The sequence below is a fragment of the Eptesicus fuscus genome, chromosome 14 (genome assembly GCF_027574615.1).
Source record: "Eptesicus fuscus isolate TK198812 chromosome 14, DD_ASM_mEF_20220401, whole genome shotgun sequence".
Taxonomy (NCBI): Eukaryota; Metazoa; Chordata; class Mammalia; order Chiroptera; family Vespertilionidae; genus Eptesicus; species Eptesicus fuscus.
The window spans coordinates 28131139-28152437 of NC_072486.1; the positions used below are offsets into that span (position 1 = coordinate 28131139).

Sequence of the window (21299 nt, forward strand, 5' to 3'; positions counted from 1 at the left end):
ACAATCATTCACAGGAGTCTGGTGCCAAAATAAGTCAAGCAGGAGCCATGGAGTTGAAGTTTTCCCTCTGTTACTTAGTTGCATATGTAGTTAAGGGTTATAGACCCAAGAACAAAGAAAAAAGTAAAATCCAAAGAATGGAACAGACTATAAGTAGGTAAATTAAATCACCTTAAAGAGACAAGAGTCCCAGGCCAAGAGGACTTCCTAGTAAAGGCACCTTGAATGAATATATTAACATATATAAAGCAAGAATGTCAAAGCCCAGACAAAGGAAAGCTCAGAGGGAATTGTTGGCAGAGCCCATTCATGTATAGTCAGTCTAGGGAAGAGAACAAAGGTGCCATGAGACTGAGAATTCTGATCCTTCTGGGAAACCGCATTCCAAATGTAGAAAGCAATGTAGGGGGTTGCAGCAAACAGAATTTAAAAATTCCAGTCCAGAGGCATGATCATTCCTTCTGTGAAATGAATACATCAGGTACGCACAGCCTAATGCCCTGAATATTCGATTCCTATAACATTCCTTGATCTCATGCTCACTAAACAACTTTCTTTTATTATTATTTGGCTCTTCAAAAGTAAAATCCAAGGAACTTGAAGTATACAGGTCTCTGGGAAAATTATTTTTCATTATAAAGTAATAATCTTATATTTAAGCCCTGGCCAGTGTTGCTCAGTAATTAGAGCGTCACCCCATGCACCAAAGGGTCGCAGATTCCATTCCTGGTCAAGGGCATGTACCTGGGTGGCAGGTTTGATCCCTGGCCCTGGTGGGGGCACGTGCAGAAGGCAACAGTTGATGTATCTCTCTCTCAGTGTTTTCTTTCTCTCTCTCTCCCCCACCCCTTTCCTTCCACTCTATCAAAAATCAATGAAAAAAATATCCTTTGGTGAGGATTAACAATAAATAAATAACCACCCCCCCAAATAAAATAAAAATCTTGTATTCAAGATTTAAAAATTAGTCTCTTGAACTTGAAAAATCTGAGTTCAACTGAGACAGCTCGTCTCAGTTGATAGAAAATAAAAACCAAACAGACTTCTGACCCTACAAGTAAAAGACCAATTCTTTACTATATAAATTAGGCAATGAATGCTTTCCTGTGCAGTCACTTGAGCAAAATCCTATCAGCTTCTGCGTTGGTATCACATATCTCATCCAATGTCACCATAAGTTATTACCAAGGACTAAGCCTTCTTATGTTAATTTCAGCACTACTATATGATATTTATACCAGCTTAATCTCTGAAATCTCAGTGTTTTCATCTATAAAATAAAGATATTATTTTCTCTATCTCACAGAATATGCTTGACACTAAAATAAATATATTAATTGTTAAAGCAAAAGAAATATATTTATATGTAAATATATAAATGTAATATAACTGTATACTAGGAAAAAATCTATAGGGAATTTGGAACCTATAAGAAAGTATAATCAGTTTACTGAGGTCAACTTCAGTTAAATTGTTAAATAAGTAATTAGTCTTGAAAATGTGAACATTGTTATATATCTGTAACATTTCTGTTTCCTGATTTTCTGTGGGGGAAAAACCCTCACAGAACAGTTTCATTAATTCAAAATTGTCCATCACTTGATATAACTGCAAGCAAACAACAATAATAGTTCTACACCTAACTATATTAAACAATACGAATTCATGGTTCATTTTTCGTAGTACTGTTTATTTCAAAACAGATGGTTTTAAATTACTTATTATTTTATATTAAAAAAAAAAAAGACAGCCCTGTGGTTGAAGATACAACCCCTCTACTTCTGGACACAGACCTGAGAGAGTCGGGAATAATATACTTCCTGCCTGTGACTACTGCACCACGGGAAGTTCAGAGGATTAAGACAACGTGAGTAAGCCTGGAATTATCAAGCAGTTGTCTAGGGGACGAAGACAGTTTCAACTATCACCCTAATGCTTTAGTCCCTCAGCTACTCTGGTGAAATTACTATTCAGGAGAATTCATTCAAAGGGGGAAAAAGGGGAAAAAAAACATATGTGATGAACTGACAATAAAGTATTCTTGCTAACATTCAAATCAACTAACATTATTCTCCTACATCAATGAATTATTTGAATTTTAAATAACCTTACATTATTCTGCCAACTAAATATAATACAAATACAATAAAATTCAATTTCCAGGCTTCTAAACTAGATTGTCTTTCTACTTTCATCCTAGAAAGGGTCATTTTCAAAGACTATCATTTTCTAGTTAAACTACTTTTTATTCCCTATACATGTATCACCTGGGTTCTTATGCACACTCCACCTTCTGTCAAAAATGTTCTCCCATCTTGCCCTGGCTGTTTTGGCTCAGTGGATAGTGCTTCCAGGTTCGATTCTGGTCAAGGGCACATGCCTGGGTTGTGGGGTCAGTCCCCAGTGGGGGGGGGGGGGGGCGTGCAGGAGGCAGCTGATTAATGATTCTCTCTCATCATTGATGTTTCTATCTCTCCCTCTCCCTTCCTCTCTAAAATCAATTAAAAAATATATTTTAAAAATGTTCTCCCATCTCTATCAGTTCAGATTCATAATTTAATCACTTATTTACCAAATAAGTATTGAGTAGCTGGTATGTGCCACACTTATGCCAACTGCCAAGGAAACAAAACGCAATTAAAAAGCGATTGTTCCAACTTATTGCCCTACTTTATACATCACCTCCTCCCTAAAGCCTACCCTTAATCACTTCCTTTATGAAGCCAGACTCAGAACTTTCAACACATGTATTACCTACACTTATCCTTGTTTTGTGGTGTCTTGTGTACATGGTCCACTATACCATGAGTTCCAGTGAAGAAAAGAACACATTTTAAGCATCACTATTTCTTGCAGGGGCATGTTACAAAATAGGTTTTTTGTAAACATCTACATAATGATCTTTACATCACCTTGGTTGTAAAGCATGTCCATTTATCTTAAATTTGTTTATTTTCTATTTTCCTAAGAGCAAAGTCTCTGAAGTCAGACTATGTAGGTTTGATATTTGGTTCTACCAACTTATTTTTAAAAATATATTTTTATTGATTTTTTACAGAGAGGGAGAGGGATAGAGAGTTAGAAACATCGATGAGAGAGAAACATCAATCAGCTGCCTCCTGCACACCTCCTACTGGGGATGTGCCCACAACCAAGGTACATGCCCTTGACTGGAATCGAACCTGGGACCTTTCAGTCCACAGGCCGACGCTCTATCCACTGAGCCAAACCAGTTAGGCTTCTACCAACTTATTACCTTGTACTTGGGCAAACTGCTTCATCCTGGTTTGCCTTGGTATCCTCAGAAGGATGTTGTAATGATTCAATGAGTAAATATGTGCAAAATACTTTAAATACTGCCTGGTAGCAAGTGAACAAAAAATAGATGGTAGCTAATACTTTTACTATTAACCAAACAATACTCCTGTCTTGGAAATTTCTCAACTTCTTCTTGCAGAAGAACCTGCTAAGTTTATAAAAAGTACTGTATTGTATCTACAGTCTGTCCTCATTATTCACAAATTCTGTATTTGTGAATTCATCTACTGCTAACACTTATTATTTTTAACTCCCAAATCAATCCTCTCAGTCATTTTCAGAAGTGCACAGAGTGGCAAAAAATTTGAGTGGCTGGACATGCATATTTCCAGCTGATGTCAAACAAGGCAACCACACTCTGTCTTCTTGTTTCAGCTCTTACATGGAGAGGAAAGTAAAGACAGTGGGGGGAGTGCAGTGTAGTGCAAGATGTTCTGACTCTGGGCCAGTTGGACAGAATTTGAATCCCAACTCTGGCAACTGTTAGTGGGGTGGCCACGGCCAAGTCACTTAACACTTCTGAACCTCATTTTATCTTTTGAAAAATAAATAAAACATAATCTACCAGGATGTGTTGTTTTTAGGATTTAAGATTATAATCTATGTAAATATGTATATGTGTGTGTGTGTCCAAGGAGCACTCATTTGCTAAGTAAGTGTTCTAGGCAAGTATATAAAACATAACTAGAGTGAATAAAGAGAACTTTGTTTTTCCTAACTAAAATCCATGAAAATTCATTTTGCCGTAAAAATATTTTCATGCCCAGCCGGGTGTGGCTCAGTGGTTGAGCGTCAACCCAGGAACCAAGAGGTCACGGGTTCGATTCCTGGTCAGGGCATATGCCCGGGTTGCGGGCTCAATCCCCAATGTGGGGTATGCAGGAGGCAGCCAATCAATGCTTTTCTCTCATCATTGATGTTTCTATCTCTCTCTCCCTCTCCCTTCCTCTCTGAAATCAATAAAAATATATTTAAAAAATATTTTCAGAATTTAATAACCATGGCTAAAATGAGTAGAATACCTGTAGATGAATAAAAAGAATAGAAATTCTAGTTATAAATTCTCCTTAAAACTCAGTTTAACATAAGCTCATCACTTTCAAGGAACTCAGTAATGAGTTATTATCTTAAAACTATTATTGTTAGATTCCTAATGGATTTTGAAAGAAATTATTTTACAAACTTAAAGAGCTTTTCTTAATTATAACATTTTGTAATTCATGTATATAACAAAAAGATTAACACTTGCATACAAAACTTGAAAGTTAATTATAAAGCTGCTACAAGTTACCTCTTTAAAATAAACATACCATTTCATATGCTTTAATTTTCTCTTGCAAAAAACTGATTTGCTTTTTGAAGTCTTCTTTCTTTTTTTGATAATCTTCTAAGAGATGGTCTTGTGCTTCCAGCTGTTGCTGATGAGTGAGAATTTGTTGTTTGGCTTGTAGTAAATCTGCAGCAGTGCTACTGTGAGTGCTGTTTCTCAGAGTTTCACTAGCCTGTAACTTGAAAACAGGAAGAAACCACAAAGTATTAAATTCTGAAGTGACTGCACTAAGGAATAGACACCTCTTGGGGGTATTAACTTGGCTCACAGTTCTTTCTGGGTACTGTGTTGAATTTATAGGCTTCAGACCTCAGCAAACATACTGTCATGGCTGATCAGAGAGTATGGGCACATTATCCAAATTGATCTAATAAGATTATTTTTCCTATGATAAAGCTTGGGAAGTAGTCTAATAAGAGTGGTAAGACTGAGGCAGACAAGCAAAAAGAAATGGGGCCTGAAAAACAGTACTTCCTGAATTCCTGATGACGTTCTAGTTTCTGATCCCAATCCATTTCAGAAGCCTGGTTGCAGTTCTGCCTTGAATTCTGTAGGATAAGTAGGATCCTTACATTAAATTCCCCCTTTTGCTTAAGCTATCTTCAATTATTTTCCATTACTTGCCATCAGAAATCTTGATTAATACAATTAGATTCCTATGACTCTAATTAAAATAAAAGCATACCAGAGTTGGCAAAGGATGTGACTATATATTAATTTGTGCAAAACGCGACCCAATCAGATTTATAAGGTTTTGTAGGATTTTAAAATACAGACAAAGGTGAAATACGAATAAATAAAAGCAAGAAGCCACTGAAGAAATATGACTTAAATTCTTGGTTAACATAACAACTGGTCTTCACTAGTTTTTTTTCCCAACATGATACATAATAGGCAAGTGAATTTTAAACAAATTTAAATTTATTTTGGAAAGTGTGAAAAAAGTGCAATTGTTTATTAAAGATCTAATAAACTTTGTTCTATTAGTAATACTTACATGCTGAAATTGAATCTGTAAATTTTGGCTTTGTTCTGTCAATTCTAAAAATTCTCTCATTGTCTCATCCTTTTCTCTTCTTGCTTGTTGTAAATTAGCAGTAAGCTGAGTTATGATGCCATCTCTTTGTTTAATGGCAGCTTCAAATTCTTGTAACTAAAAGACACCAGTGAAATTAATAAGGGCTAGACTTATTTTTTAAAACAAAGCAGATTATTACAGGTAACTTCTTCAAAAATATGATTTCAAAACTCACTGGCAGAATTATTACAATTTATAAGCAACCTTCTCCATATTTGAAGGCTATTACTTCCAAAACAACTTTTAAAAAGATTATCTGAACTTAGAAACAAAACATATTAGGTCTAACTTGTCCATGTATCTAATTCTAGAAGGACAGTGCCTTGACACTTAGGAATGCCTCAATCTGTTCCTAGGCAACACCCTCCTGACAGGTTCAATCCGCACTCTTTTCTGGAAAAAATGAAACTGAAATGTATCCTCTCATCCTCATCGATGTTCTATTTCACCTTGTTTTTATAACTGACTGCCAAAAACAACAGGTGTCATTTTAACCACAGAGGTTACTTACAAGGACTCACTGACATTTTTAATGAGTTTAAATCATCATATTTTGATGTGGTATGCACAATAATTTTCTCTCAGGCTGACTACAAAAACATCTACTCTACTGAAGTGATTTCAGCCTACCTATCTCTTAAAGAGTCCATGTTTTATTAGCTCTGTTAATGAAATCCTGTTTTTAAGTGAAGCTATGATATATCATATATATTATGAGATGACCATAAGCTACCATTTAAAAACCTCATCTTTAAAACATGTACATAAACTGTCAAATTTCCTATTTTTGTTTCTGTGAGTAACAGAAACCACATAAGGTAAACATACTTGCTGTAGTCCTTCAGTCCCATAGGTGGCCCTCATTTCTTCCAGTTCTCTGTTTAGCTCCTCAATCTCATGCTGTTTCCCAACCAATTCATTTTCCATCATCTCTAGGTGGGTCGGATTGTACTGTGCTCCATGTTCAGAATAAGAATCATCAACACCAAATTCTTCTTCCTAAATCAATCCAAGATGTTGAAAAATTCAATACTAGCACATTCCTCAGGAAGAGGAATTCAAATATTCAAACCAATGTCCACTTTAACTCATCACCTGGGAGTTTACTGATATGGCAATCTACTTTGTTGTTAATGAATATATAACTCAAAAGCAAAAACAAGGTATCTGCAAATTCCGTTACATTGAGTTTTATAACAAACAGTAGATACTTTTGTTTTGTTAAATATTAAAAGCATTTAGGATTCACCCACAGAAAGAAGTACATGCAAGAAAAAACTTTGTTAGTAAGCCAGATGGTTTTAAATAGCATAAAACATTAGTATCATGAGTAGTTTTAAATACTGTACCCTTAATAAATTTGTAGGCTTTCCTGTTCTCACCACAAAACTGCAACCATTTACCTGTATAAAAACAATTTCCTGATATATTATGATTTTAAATAGAATTCTATTTAGAGCTAACAATTATATTTCTGTTAACTGTATTCATGTCTCTTTCATGCCTAGGAAAAATGCCTCATTGGCAAAAACAGTTACAGTGATTAAACGTAAATTATCTAATGAGTGCTTACTATGCAAAAAACACTGTACATTTTCTTTTCAGTGATTTAAAGTTCTAAGTGCAGTTTTTTTGTCTTCATAAGAATAATTATAAACTTCAAATTATTGGATTGACCCTCTTCTACAAAACACTGCTTTAAGCTTATTTAAATAATTTTTATAAAGTCCTATTCATTTAAAAAAAAATATTTTATTGATTTTTTTACAGAGAGGAAGGGAGAGGGATAGAGAGTTAGAAACATCGATGAGAGAAACATCGATCAGCTGCCTCCTGCACACTCCCTACTGGGTATGTGCCCGCAACCAAGGTACATGCCCTTGACCAGAATCGAACCTGGGATCTTTCAGTCCGCAGGCCGACGCTCTATCCACTGAGCCAAACCGGTTAGGGCTCCTATTCATTTTTAAAGTGAGGTTGTTTACTGGTACAAATTCACTGAAGGTTGGCAAGCAGGTCTAGAGATAGGAGATGAAGAGGCGAGGAACACTCCTTTAAGAACTTTCCCTGGGGGTAGTACTATATAGCCATGCCAACACCGATGGGCGTGGAGATTTTCCATACATATTACTGTCTGTCTCTATCACAGACATTTTGTGGTAGGAAGAAGGATGACTGCTATGTCTTTAGGGCTGACCTGGTGGGAGATTAATTTCAGATCAATCAATCTAATTAACAATCCAATCTTCCCCTCGCCCCCAACAGTATAAAAATGAACTATATTCCACTCACATCTAAATTATTCACAATTCTATGCTAGTAGAATCCAATACAATGAAGTTATTACTTATGTTGAAATACATAAGATAGAATATCCCGGAATTAGATCCATATGGACCATAACACTTTAAAAACTGAAGATCCTAACTAAGAATTCTTTTTAAATATATATATTATTGATTTTTTTACAGAGAGGAAGGGAGAAGGATAGAGAGTCAGAAACATCGATTAGCTGCCTCCTGCATACCCCCGACTGGGGATGTGCCCGCAACCAAGGTACATGCCCTTGACCGGAATCGAACCTGGGACCCTTTATTCCGCAGGCCGACACTCTATCCACTGATCCAAACCGGTTAGGGCCTAAGAATTCTTTATCTGAGTTTGATTCCTTTGTTTTTTTCCCTAAGGATAATTTCTGGAAAGCAAAGCTAAAGTAAACAAACAAAAAAATCACCTTTATGGCAACATAGTATTAAAATCTGTAAACACCAAATTCTTCTTCCTAAATCAATCCTTCAATAAAGTACAAATAGGTACATTTTAAATATAAAAATGTTCTGTAGTGATACATGCCATGTATTACTATTTAGAACAAAATCACAGGAAAGATCATTTTTATTTTAAAACTATAAAATGGCATTCACACAAAACTTTTAAAAATATGTAGTTTTATTGATTTCAGAGAGGGAGAGGCAGAAAGAGATAGAAACATCAATGAGAATCATCAACCAGCTTATCAGCTGCCTCCTGCATGCCCCTCACTGGGAATCCAGCATGTGCTCCGACCAGGAATCAAACTATGACCTCCTGGTTCATAGGTGGACTCTCAACCACTACGCCACACTGGCTGGACTCACACAAAACTTTTTCTTTCAATAAACATTAGTTTAAAAACATAAAAAACCTCACTCTTTAATTTATTTATGATTATTACCTTATCTTTATACTTAATTTGGTAGTACACACATTCAAAAATATTAATAATTGATGTTTTAAAAAAACAAGAAGAATCTGATGATTCATAAAAGTTTATGAAAATGACAGGAATTCACATCATAGCTGATCCAGGGAATTGGAGCCAAGTAACTAATGAGGTTAAGACAATCCATTCAAAATTAAACTTGAATATCAAACATCAAACTGTACACCTTAAGTATATATACAATTTAAATTGTAAAATTATACCTCAATAAAACTAAGGCAGCTAGGGAGAAATATTAAAAAATTATTATATGTAGTATAAAAGAGAAACCCAAGTCAAAGTTGAAAAGCTAAGTTTATATTACTTTATGGCTATAAACAATGTTTCCCAACTCCAGCCAGTCATTTCATAAATGTTATGAATCAAACAAGTGTCTTGGTTAAGAAGTATTAAATAATCAGATGAAATCCATAATAAAATTGTATACCCTACCATCATTTCATCTTTCTATATATAACAAAGCATATTTATCTACCTGTCTTATCTCTATGTTGCCTGTAGCATTTCCCACTTTCTGCTCAAATTGTATGAATAAAAATATGTCATGTAAATATGGCATTCTGGATATGATATGACCCTTCCTTGAGGACTAAACAGATCATGTATAACTTAAATTAATTCATAAAAAATATTTTAGTCTGATTTCTCTAGTATATATAATTGGACATATATTTATACAAAACAGATCTTTCATAGGTCACAGGATAAAAATATCTAATTCTCTCTAGGCTTGAATCCATTTTTCAACCCAATATATATATACTAGTAAGCCATAGAAGTCAAGAACATTAAGCTCATACCATATTTGTATACATAAAATTTCCAAAATAAGTTCTAAATTAATATATAACCAAAATCTAAGATCCTTCTGAGAATAACTTAATAAAAGAATTTTTATCATTCACTTGTTTCATATATAGGGTGAAGAAAAGTATATTAATACTGAGAAGCCATAAAAGATAAACAAGCTTTGCAAATTGTCTTTTATATACCAAAATACCATACTAAATATCATCGAATAACCCTCTCAACTACCCTATGAGGTAGATATTATTACCCCTGTTTTATGGGTAAGAAAACTGTGTTTCAGAGTTTAAGTGATATGCCCAAGTTTAGCTTGGAGGTGATGAAGCTGAGATTTGAATACAGGTCTTCCTGGATCCAAAGCCCCTACTCTTTACATCACCTTAATTGCTACATATCCGAAAAATGGCAGTGATATTTAGACAAAATACAATATATGTGGTCTATGATAAAACCATGAAATTTTGAAAATTTAGAAAACTCAAGCTTATAAACCAGGGCAGCCAAGATTAATAAATTGCAAATATGGCATTTGTTGTGGTTATAATACAGGGGTTGACAAAAGTAGGTTTACAGTTGTTAGTACACAAAACAGATCTATTCTTGTATTATTTATTATTTATTATTATTATTAACTTACTTTGCCCACCTCTGTATATGTGTTGCCTAAAAAGTAATTTTATGGAGGATGGGGATAGAGGGGGTGTTATTGTAAAGTAATGCCTAAATAGGGCATCGATTTATTTATTTAACCCTGGTTAATTATCTTCCTGACCAGATTACTAGTAAGTATATTCCCAGCTTTTAAATACATTAAATTGGCAATCCAAAACAGTAATACATTCATTTAAGAACAGGGAAGTTATATTTTAATATTAGAAATCTACAATAAATCAAAACTTATGGAATATATTGAGTTACTGAGCCATTCAGAGTAAGGAATATTTTTCCATGTCCTCATAATCTGGACCAAAAAAATAACAATCATATCTAAAAAATAAAGAAAAAGTTAATAAACTGGCATATATTCATTACTAATACATAAAGAAGGTATTTCCTAAGATGGCCAATGCCTACATCAGCTTTGATCATTACTGTGTTAAATATGGATACCTTATAATAATCATGTATCCTAGAAAATCAGTATCAAACACTCCTAGAAATGGGGAAAAAAAAAGGATTTTATCTAATTAAGGACCAAGCTTTCATACAATTTAAGACCTTAGTTAAAATCTGAAAAAAAAAGAAATATATATATATATATCCGAAAAGCATAATCTTCAGGTTTTCTAGGTCATTTATATCATATCATGTTATGCTATACTAGCGTTCCCGTTGCAGGAAAAATCCTGCAATAGGATTTCCTGCTGCACTCTACCCCGCCTCCGCTCCTCCCTTGTCACCCGCCCCGCCTTCTCCACCAGCCCGCCTGCGTTTCCCTTCGCCCCCGGCCCTGACTTCGCTCCTCCCTTCTCCTCCCCTCCCTCCCTCCCCTCCCCCCGGCTTGCTTGCTTCTTCTAAGCTTTACTCCCTTCTGCAGCTCTTGGCTTCTTTCGACGCTGTCTTGATATGCAAATTAGCCGCCATCTTTGTTGGGGTAATTTGCATACTCGTCCTGATTGGTTGGTGGGCATGGCTTGGCTGGTGGGCGTGGCTTAGGTGTAGTGAAGGTGCGGTCAATTTGCATATTTGTCTATTATTAGATTAGATTTTGTTAAATTTATAAAAATATAGAACCATGTGAGCTGTAAAAAGTAAAGTACTAATAGTCAATAACAGTTTCAAGAATAATACAATTATCAATCATAATATTATTTATTCTTACCTCTGAACTATAATCTTCGGCTGTGGTTGAAATTTCACTTTCTGGCTAGAACAAAAGTAAAAACTGATTACATTAAGGCCCTTTACCATCTAAATATTGTATTTTATTAACCTATTACTATTGGTGCACATAAAAATATCACTAAAAAACTGTAAAAATTATTCAGATCTTTAAAATTTTCACTCTGATTAACAATGGCTAAATAACACATCTAAAATTTAGCACTAGGCATTTTTCTATATATAAAAGTATCAAGAGGTACTTTCACACCAGGTCTTGTATCACTAAGAATCATTTGTAAGACAAAAGCACCAGTTAATATATCATCCCACTAATTCTTGTGTCTCTTTTAAATAAAGAAGTCCTGCCCTGGCCCATGTTTCTCAGTGGTTAATGTGTTGGTACAATGAAGGATTGTGGGTTCAATTTCCAGTCAAGGGAACATACTTGGGTTGCAGTTTCGATTCCTGGCCCCCATCCAGGTGAAGGTGGGAGGCAACCAATGGAGAGGCAGAGGCCTTTCTCTCTTTCTCTCCCCCTCTCCCTTCCTCCCTTCCACTCTCTCTCTAAAAAAAAATAAAAAAAAAATAAATCAATGGAAAAAATATACTTGGACAAGGATTAAAAAATAAAAAATAGCCTGGCTGGCATGGCTCACTGATTGAGCATTGACATATGAACCAGGAGGTCCTGGTTCAATTCCCAGTTGTGGCTGGATCCCCAGTGGGGGCATGCAGGAGGCAGCTGACCAATGATTCTCTATCACTGATCTCTCTCTCTCTTTCTCTCTCTCTCTCTCTCTCTCTCTCTCTCTCTCCCCCCTCCCTCCTTCCCTCTCTCCCTTCCTTTCTTCCCTCCCTCCCTCTCTCACTTCATCTCTGGAATCAATAGAAATATTTTTTAAAAATAATAAATTTAAAGGTCCTAATATGTTAGTAAAAAACCTCCCTCCCTCTCTCACTTCATCTCTGGAATCAATATAAATATTTTTTTAAAAATAAAAAATAAATTTAAAGGTCCTAATATGTTAGTAAAGAAGTCCAATTTCTTCAAAAGGAAAAATCATTAAATCTTGATTCTAGAAAAGTAATAACAACTTGAAGAAAAAGAACTTTTGTTGTTAACACCTTTGCAGCTTACAAAGCCCTTTTAAAGACATTCTTGTTTCATCCGTACATCCCTGGGATTTGGGTATGAAGTAAGTGATTTTTCCAAACTGCCCTCAGCTGAGAAGTACTGTCCTAGGAAGGAAGAGTCAAGGAGAAAAACCTAAATTTTCACTCTTCTCCCTCTCATGTAAGAAACTCATTTAACAAGTGAGAAAAAAAGGCCCAGATATTTCACCTCTTCATTCAACAAATATGAACCATCACTGTCTCCTTTCTGATCTACTTATGGAAATTTTATTCATCATTCAAGACCAAGTTTAAGTCTACCTACCACCTCTATGATATAGTAACTGATGCCAGGAACAGGAAAAAGCCCTACCCCTATTCTAAAGTTCTGTAGCAGTGATTCCTAACTCATGTGACCCTCTTTTAAACCTAAAGTATTTCCATGACAGAAGACCTCCATGGTTCACTTGCTTATGCATATTGTGTACTAAAAACAGTGGTACTGAGGATAAGAAGACACTCTTTGCACTCAGAAATGCTAAAACTAGTGAAGAACCCAAATGCCGAAAACCATAATGAACACTTCAAACCAAATCAAACACCAGAACTGCCCTATTATATTATTTAAAAGGTCCAAATTTCAACAGAAAATTTCAAGATATACCAATAAAAAAGAAAGTGTGGCCCATACACAAGAAAAATAGTTAGTAGAAAACGTCTCTGCCCCTAGCCGGTTTTGCTCAGTGGGTAGAGTGTTGGTCTGAAAACTGAAGGGTCCCAGGTTCGATTCTGGTCAAGGGCACATGCTGGGGTTGTGGGTTCAATCCTCGGTAGGGGACATGGAGGAGGCAGACAATCAATGATTCTCTCTCATCATTGATATTTCTATCTCTTTCTCCCTCACCCTTCCTCTCTGAAATCAATAAAAATATATTTTAAAAAAAGAAAATGTCTCTGAGGAAACACAGACACTGGATTAATAAACAAAGACTTTAAACTAGCTATTTCAAATATAGTCAAATAAGTGAAGAAAATGTCTAAAACCTAAAGGAAATTATTAAAATGTTTTGCCAAATACAGAATATCAAGAAAGAGAGAGAATTCTAAAATAAAATTTAAAAAGAAAAGAAATTCTGGTGTTAAAAAATAAGTGAAATGAAAAATTCAACAAAAGGGCTTAACAGTAGATCTAAGGATGAAGAATAAAGAATCAGCAAATTGCAAAATAGTTCAACTGAAATTATCCAGTTTGAAGTAAAGAAAGAAAAATGAACAGAGCATAAGAGATCTGTGCAACAATATAACACATACTAACATATGCATAATGGAAAACGCAGAAGGAGAGGGAAGGGGCAAAAAGAATATCTGAGGATATACTGGCTGAAAACTTCCCAAATTAATGAAAAACATTAATCTACACATCCAAGATGCTCAACAAACTCCAAGCAGGAAAAACTAAAAAAGATACATTCTTATGACAAATAACAAATCTGACACTCCTGACCTCATTAATAAAGTTCAAATCCCTCTATGTCTAAATCTGTTTCTACATAAATATGCCAAAGCCCAATCCAAACTGTAATAATCTGCCTTGTTCCTCCTAAGCATTCCACAATTCTCTACTCCTGGTCTCAGCTGGTAATTCCACCATCCCATCCACTATCCTAAACCACTCTTCTCCCTCATTTCTATATTCTGGAAAATTACATCACTAAGGGGCGGGAGGAAATTAGTATTCATTGAGACCTTTCTATGGGGTAGGTGCAATCTCCTGCCTTTCATCACCACCATCCCATCCCCATCACTGTGATCCATTTAAAACTAAACTATTTATGGTTTCCAAATCACATCACAATGTTTCATGTCTTTGTGAACGCAGTCTCTTTGGCACAGAGATGGCATCCCCTACCTCTTTGCTTCTAGCTACATAACCACACAAAGGCTGATTCAGGCATTCTTCCAAATCATGATACTCTAGGGTACCATGTACACTGTTGCTAGCAAAACTCTAATCAGGGTACATGGCCTATTTTACATCTGCCCTTCCTACTAGACTGACTTTCCTAATGGACAAAACTGTCATATTTTACCTTTGTAACCTTGGTGCTCAATCCTTGGTACATAACAGTTGCTTAATAAATGTTTATTAAATCAAGGTCATAAAAACTGCACAGGGTGCTAATGAGTATTGTCATTACAATAACTTTCCACTTACAATTTTAATGTTTAAATGTCTGGATGAATACTTACTTCAACAGAGAAGACCTGCTCATGTTTGATTATTTCTCCACTGTGTAGTGTTCTCATTACTGTGGATTCAGGAGTCACGACGGATCCTACTCCCTGAGAACTATTCATATACTTCTCATCATTCTGTGATTGCTCAATATTCAAAGCATGGTATGCTGATACATCAAGTTTACTGCTTGAAGTATTTTTCTTTTTTTTCTTCTTAGAAGGATTCTGCCCATCACACTGAGCTTTCCTTTGTCGAAACTGGGCAAGCTACAAAAAAAAAAAAAAAGAAAAAAAAGAAAGAAAAAGATTGTCATTATTGTTAAAGATAATTTTTCTTTATCACCACTAAGAGAAAAACGGCTTTGGAGTCACTTTCTTTAAACCTTCACTAAAATGATAACAAAATAAAGGACAATTGTTGGTCTTTAATATATTAATAACTATTGAGTTGCAAGGAAATTAGTATTTCTGAATGAATGCTTTTTAAATATTGAGAAATAAAAATGTCAGGTCTAAAAAATAAAAGTATTAGCCCAGAGTTGGGTAGAATAAGGGGAAACAGGCACTCCCATTCAACACTTGGTGAGAGTGTAAACTCTGGATGTGAGATTATACGAAAATATAACAGCTCTAGATAAATTTGCTTTGTGGAATTTCTGGGACTTCTACTAATTTATACTACTGTAATTAGTCCATGCAAAAAGATTTAGCTATACAAATGATCACTGCAGCCTTGTTTATAATGGGGGAAAATTAGAAATAATTTTAATATCAAATAACAGTACTTCTCACTACTTAATCATCAGGATTTATGCCATGTCCTAGTGCCACTTATACTTATCATTTATTTAACATGTTTTAACTTATATGCTTTTCTTATTTAAATTTATTTTAGAAGATTTTCTACCCCTGATATAAATTAATAGCCAGTATCACTTGTGATTTCTTTAACAAAATAGTAAACAGAAATAAAAATAATGAAAAATAAAACTACAGTATTAAAATTTTAGTTAAATATTACTGCTTAAGTTTATAAAAGAAACAGGCAAGTGTGAGAAGGGTATAAGGATATATGAGCACCAAATAGACTTTTGGTTTGCCATTAGCAGATGAACTTAAATCCAGAAAGGTGGTAACTTCCTTATATTATTATCCCGTGTCATTTAATACCGGATTAGGATATCATCTAAAATATCTGTCACCACCTAAAATCAGAAGTATGTACTATTGTATGTAACACTGAATTAACTCAATTAAAATAATATTAATATAACCCATTATTCATAATAAAGATGTTTATGACACAGTAGTAGCTATAAAATAATATTGCAATGTATTCTTTTCCTTTTTTAAAAAAATATATTTTATTGATTTTTTTACAGAGAGGAAGGGAGAGAGATAGAGAGCTAGAAACATCGATCAGCTGCCTCCTGCACACCCCCTATCGGGGATGCGCCCGCAACCAAGGCACATGCCCTTACCCGGAATCGAACCCGGGACCCTTCAGTCCGCAGGCCGACGCTCTATCCACTGAGCCAAACCGGTTTCGGCTCTTTTCCTTAATAAAAGGAAAATTATGTGCATCTCTTTAACAGAGACAAGCAGGCTTCAAGCTCACAGCTTTCATCAATTCATTCTAACTAGCTTGAATTTCAATAACATGCATAGGCATAAGCAAATTCTGGAAGAATATAACCATAATAACTCTGATATATATCTGGACTTGAGATTACAGGTACTTTTTCTTATGTTCATTTGAAATTTCCTTTTTTATGTAATAAATTTTCTAAATTTTATGAAGCAACTACTAACCACTGATTCCTAAACTGAATTTGAGCTCTTGATCATTCTAGAGAAGAGAAACAAAAACATAAGAACAAGTGTAAGCCCTTGGTACCTTAAAAAGAGGAAATATACTACCAGTAAATTAATAATATAATTATTGATTAGACCAATTACAAAGATGACCATTAAATTTCTCATAAGGTATTAAAGCAATCTTAATAATGATATTGATATCATTAACTATCAAAATATGTGACCAACACAACCTATAGAATAACACACAGCATATTTTATCCTTATTTTCTCTGCAGTAGATGAAGAAAAGTATATATTAATAAGAAAGTCTAATTCATAACTCAGAACTATCTAATCACTGACCTTGTAGAATATAAAAATATATCACATTTAAATCCCACCCCACTCCAGCTATTTAGCAACTGGCCAGTTATTCTACTTCATGTCTGCTTAAGGAACAGATGCAACACCAGTTGCCTCTATTTGTATATTATTAAGCTGCAGGAATGCATTTAAACCACTTTGAGGATAGCAGATTCATTCTTAAAAATAAACCAACTGAAACACCATTATGTATTATCTATAAATAGAATCCAAAATCCAGGCACATCATTTTAAAAAAGATCTCTCAGACAGAATGCAAAATCAAGAAAAATATTAATGAAATTCTTTTAAAAATATATATATTTTTAATTGATTTCAGAGAGGAACGACAAAGGAATAGAAACATCAATGATGAGAGAGAATTACTGATCGGCTGCCCCACACTGAGGATCTAGTCCACAGCCTGGGCATGTGCCCTAACTGGGAATTGAACTGTGACCTCCTGGTTCATAGGCCGATGCTCAACCACTAGGCCACATTGGCCGGGCTAATAATGACATTCTTGATATTTGTGCTCAATTTCAAAAGCTTCTTAAAAGCCCAAGTTATCTGTGTTAGAAAATATATTCAGATAGCAGATGATAGCAGGACAAAGATGAAGATTCTGTTTAAAATTTCAACTCTGTTAAGTTATATATATCCATATCTATAAAAGGCTAAGTTGACTCACGAATGTGCAATACATATAAAGCTCTTGCTGGCGCAAATCACACATGTGTGTTCACGTGTGTTTCCAGGGTGAATAGCGATATTAAAATATTTCTTCTAATTAATTTCCTTTCAATGTGCATGAATTCGTGCAGTGGGCCACTAGTGTATATATAATTTATATTTAGTATTCACTTATATGTACAAATATATAACAAAGAAGAAAACCAAAACTGCATTATAAAAAGTTTAATTTAAAAAAATATCTGGTCCTGGCCGGTGTGGCTCAGTTCGTTGGGCGTTGTCCTTTGCATGGAAAGGTTGCCAGTTTGATTCCTGGTCAAGGAACATGCCCGGGTTGCAGGCTCAATCCCCAGTAGGGGGCATGCAAGAAGCAGCAGATGGATGTTTCCCTCTCACATCAATGTGTCTCTCTTTCCCTCTCCCTTTCTCTCTTTCTAGAAATCAATAAAAAATATTTTAAAACATACTCTGTCTGAGACAATAGTATCCATTACAAAATGAACCCAAGTGAAAAAGTTAATTATAGATATGGAATAAAAAGTAAAATGGTTCTATTATAGTGTTCAGAATGAATTATTTCTAAGGGCATAAAATTACCAAGACATTATTTTAGACCTGCCATTGATTATATGAAGTAATATTTTTTTTCAGAAAAATTAACCAGAAGGCAAAATCCATGAGGATAAGAACTTTTGTTCACTGCTATATTTTCAAAGGCTAGAACAATATTTGATAAATACATGTTGAGTGAAAAATGAATAATTTATCTTTTACCATTAAGTAATCATTTTAAGTACTAAGCATTAAGATGATATAGTAGGCATATCGAATTCTATTATATAGAAAAGTTCCATGGTCTCAGAATTAAAAATAGTAATTACATGAATTACAACACAAAATAACCCCTCTCACCATAATCTCTCTCTTCCAATAGGCCCCAACCCAAGACAAAATTAAATTCTCAAAAATAATGCCCAAAATAGCTTTTTACCAAGAATTCTGTTTTATAAAAGAGAGGTTAAAGCAGGGGGAAAGGAGGACCTATGTAATATTTTCAACAATAAAGATTAAAAGAAATTGAGACACAAAGATGTTTAGGGACATGCTAAAACTCACACCGTTTGAAGATAATGCCTCCTCCATGATTAAATGCTCAAACTAAAATAAACTAAAACTAAAAATGAAAATTTTTTACTTTTAATAAAAGGATTTTAGGCAAAAAAAAAAAAAGAGATAGAGAGGGAACAAGATCATGTCATTAATTTCTTACAGCTATCGAAACTATTTTTATTATAAATCTAAAGGATGGCAAGCTAACAGAAGAGCAAATATCAGAAACTACTCAATCAGGTAATCATTTTATACTGAAACTAGAGGCCCGTTACACGAAATTCGTGCACGGAGAGGGGGGGTGTCCCTCAGCCTAGCGTGCACCCTCTCCAATCTGGGACCCCTCGAGGGATGTCCGACTGCCTGTTTAGGCCCGATCTCGGTGGTGGGATCGGGCCTAAACAGGCAGTCGGACATCCCTCTCACAATCCAGGACTGCTGGCTCCCAACTGCTTGCCTGCCTGCCTTCCTGATTGCCCCTAACTGCTTCTGCCTGCCAGCCTGATCACCCCCTAACCACTCCATTGCCAGCCTGATTGATGCCTAACTGCTCCCCTGCCAGCCTGTTTGCCCCTAAGTGCCCTCCCCTGCCAGCCTGGTCACCCCTAACTGCCCTCCCCTGCAGGGTTGATCACCTCCAACTGCTCTCCCCTGCAGGCCTGGGTCCCTCTCAACTGCCCTCCTTTGCAGGCCTGGTGACTCCCAACTGCCCTCCCCTGCTGGCCATCTTGTGATGGCCATCTTGTGTCCAAATGGGGGCAGGATCTTTGACCACATGGGGGCATCCATATTGTGTGTTGGAGTGATGATCAATCTGCATATTGCTCTTTTATTAGATAGGATAGAGGCCTAGTGCATGGGTGGGGGCCAGCTGGTTTGCCCTGAAGGGTGTCCCGGATCAGGTGGGGGTTCCCCTGGGGTGTGGGGCAGCCTGAGCAAGGGGCCTGTGGTGGTTTGCAGGCCAGCCACGCCCCCTGGTGACCCAAGAGGAGGCCCTGGTATCTGGAATTTATTTTCCTTCTACAATTGAAACTTTGTAGCCTGGAGCGGAGCCAAGCCTCCTGCTTGCTCTGTGGTTGGCAGCCATTTCTGTTGGGGTTAATTCACTTTCTATAATTGAAACTTTGTAGCCTTAAGCGAAGGCCTGGGCCTGGCCAGGGTGTGCGGAAAGCTTTGCTTTCTCCATTGCCGGGGGCAACCCTGGCCTGCTCTCTCCAGCTCCATGGCTGCCGCCATTTCTGTTAAGATTTGTTTACCTTCTATAATTGAAACTTTGTAGCTTGAGTAGAGGCTTAGGCCTAGCAAGGGCAGGCGGAAAGCTTGGTTTCCTCCGTTGCCTGGGAAACCTTGCTCTCCGTGGCTGTAGCCACCTTGGTTGGGTTTATTTGCATACTCACCCTGATTGGCTGGTGGGCACAGCTGGTGGGCGTGGCTTAGGCGTAGCAAAGGTGCGGTCAATTTGCATATTACTCTTTTTTTTTTTTTAAGGTAGGATGATACACTTTCAATTACTGGAAAAACATTTAGTCTAAAACAGGCCGAAAATTCATACTATTGCCATCTGTGTTTGTCATTTGAAAGCCAATGATAAAAATGTTAACATATGTAGGAACAAAAATAGTTGCAAGATTTACTAGAAAGATATTATGTCCACATACACTTATATTTCAAAACTGATTCAGATCTCAAGCAAATATCCTGACTATAACATGAATAAAGAACTAAATATAAATGACTGAAAATGTATTCCTTAAACTCAATATAACTTTATAAGTGATCATTCTCATATACAGCACTTCTTTAAAATACTGTATAAAACATGCCAAGTTTTTATAATAATATCACATAAAAAAAACTTTCTTTTTAAAAAAAACCCTCACTAGAGATGTTTATTGATTTTAGAGAGAGAGGAAGAAGAAGAGAAAGAGGAAGAGGCGGAGAGAGAGAAATATCAATGTGAGAGAGAAACATCTATCAGTTGCCTCCCGTACCTGCCCTGACAGGGGATGGAATCCAAAACCTAGGTATGTGCTCTGACAAGGAATTGAACCCATAACCTTTTTGTATACAGGACTAGAGGCCCGGTGCACAAAATTTGTAATTCGTGCGGGGGGGCGGGGGGGAGAGGGTCCCCTCAGCACAGCCTGCACCTCTCTAATCCAGGATATCCTTCTCACAATCCTGGACCGCTGGCTCCTAACCGCTCACCTGCCTGGCTGCCTGGTCAACCCTAACTGCCCTCCCACCCCCCCCCCCCCGCCGCCAGCCTGATCACCCCTAACTGCCTCTGCCTGCCAGCCTGATCACCCCTCACTGCCCCCCTGCTGGCCTGATCACCCCTAACTGCCCCCCCCCACCAGCCT

General features: G+C 36.1%; 1 protein-coding gene across 1 annotated transcript in view; it reads right to left on the reverse strand.

Annotated features, from left to right (window-relative positions):
- The window catches only part of AKAP9 (A-kinase anchoring protein 9), a 124710-nt gene that overhangs the window by 87190 nt on the left and 16221 nt on the right, over positions 1 to 21299 (reverse strand). The window contains exons 2-7 of the mRNA XM_054726544.1: positions 14983 to 15237; positions 11618 to 11662; positions 7076 to 7129; positions 6555 to 6725; positions 5646 to 5801; positions 4629 to 4826 (exon numbers count right to left, since the gene is read on the reverse strand). Of these exons, the coding sequence (XP_054582519.1) occupies positions 4629 to 4826; positions 5646 to 5801; positions 6555 to 6725; positions 7076 to 7129; positions 11618 to 11662; positions 14983 to 15237 (879 nt within the window). The remainder of the gene's footprint in view (positions 1 to 4628; positions 4827 to 5645; positions 5802 to 6554; positions 6726 to 7075; positions 7130 to 11617; positions 11663 to 14982; positions 15238 to 21299) is intronic.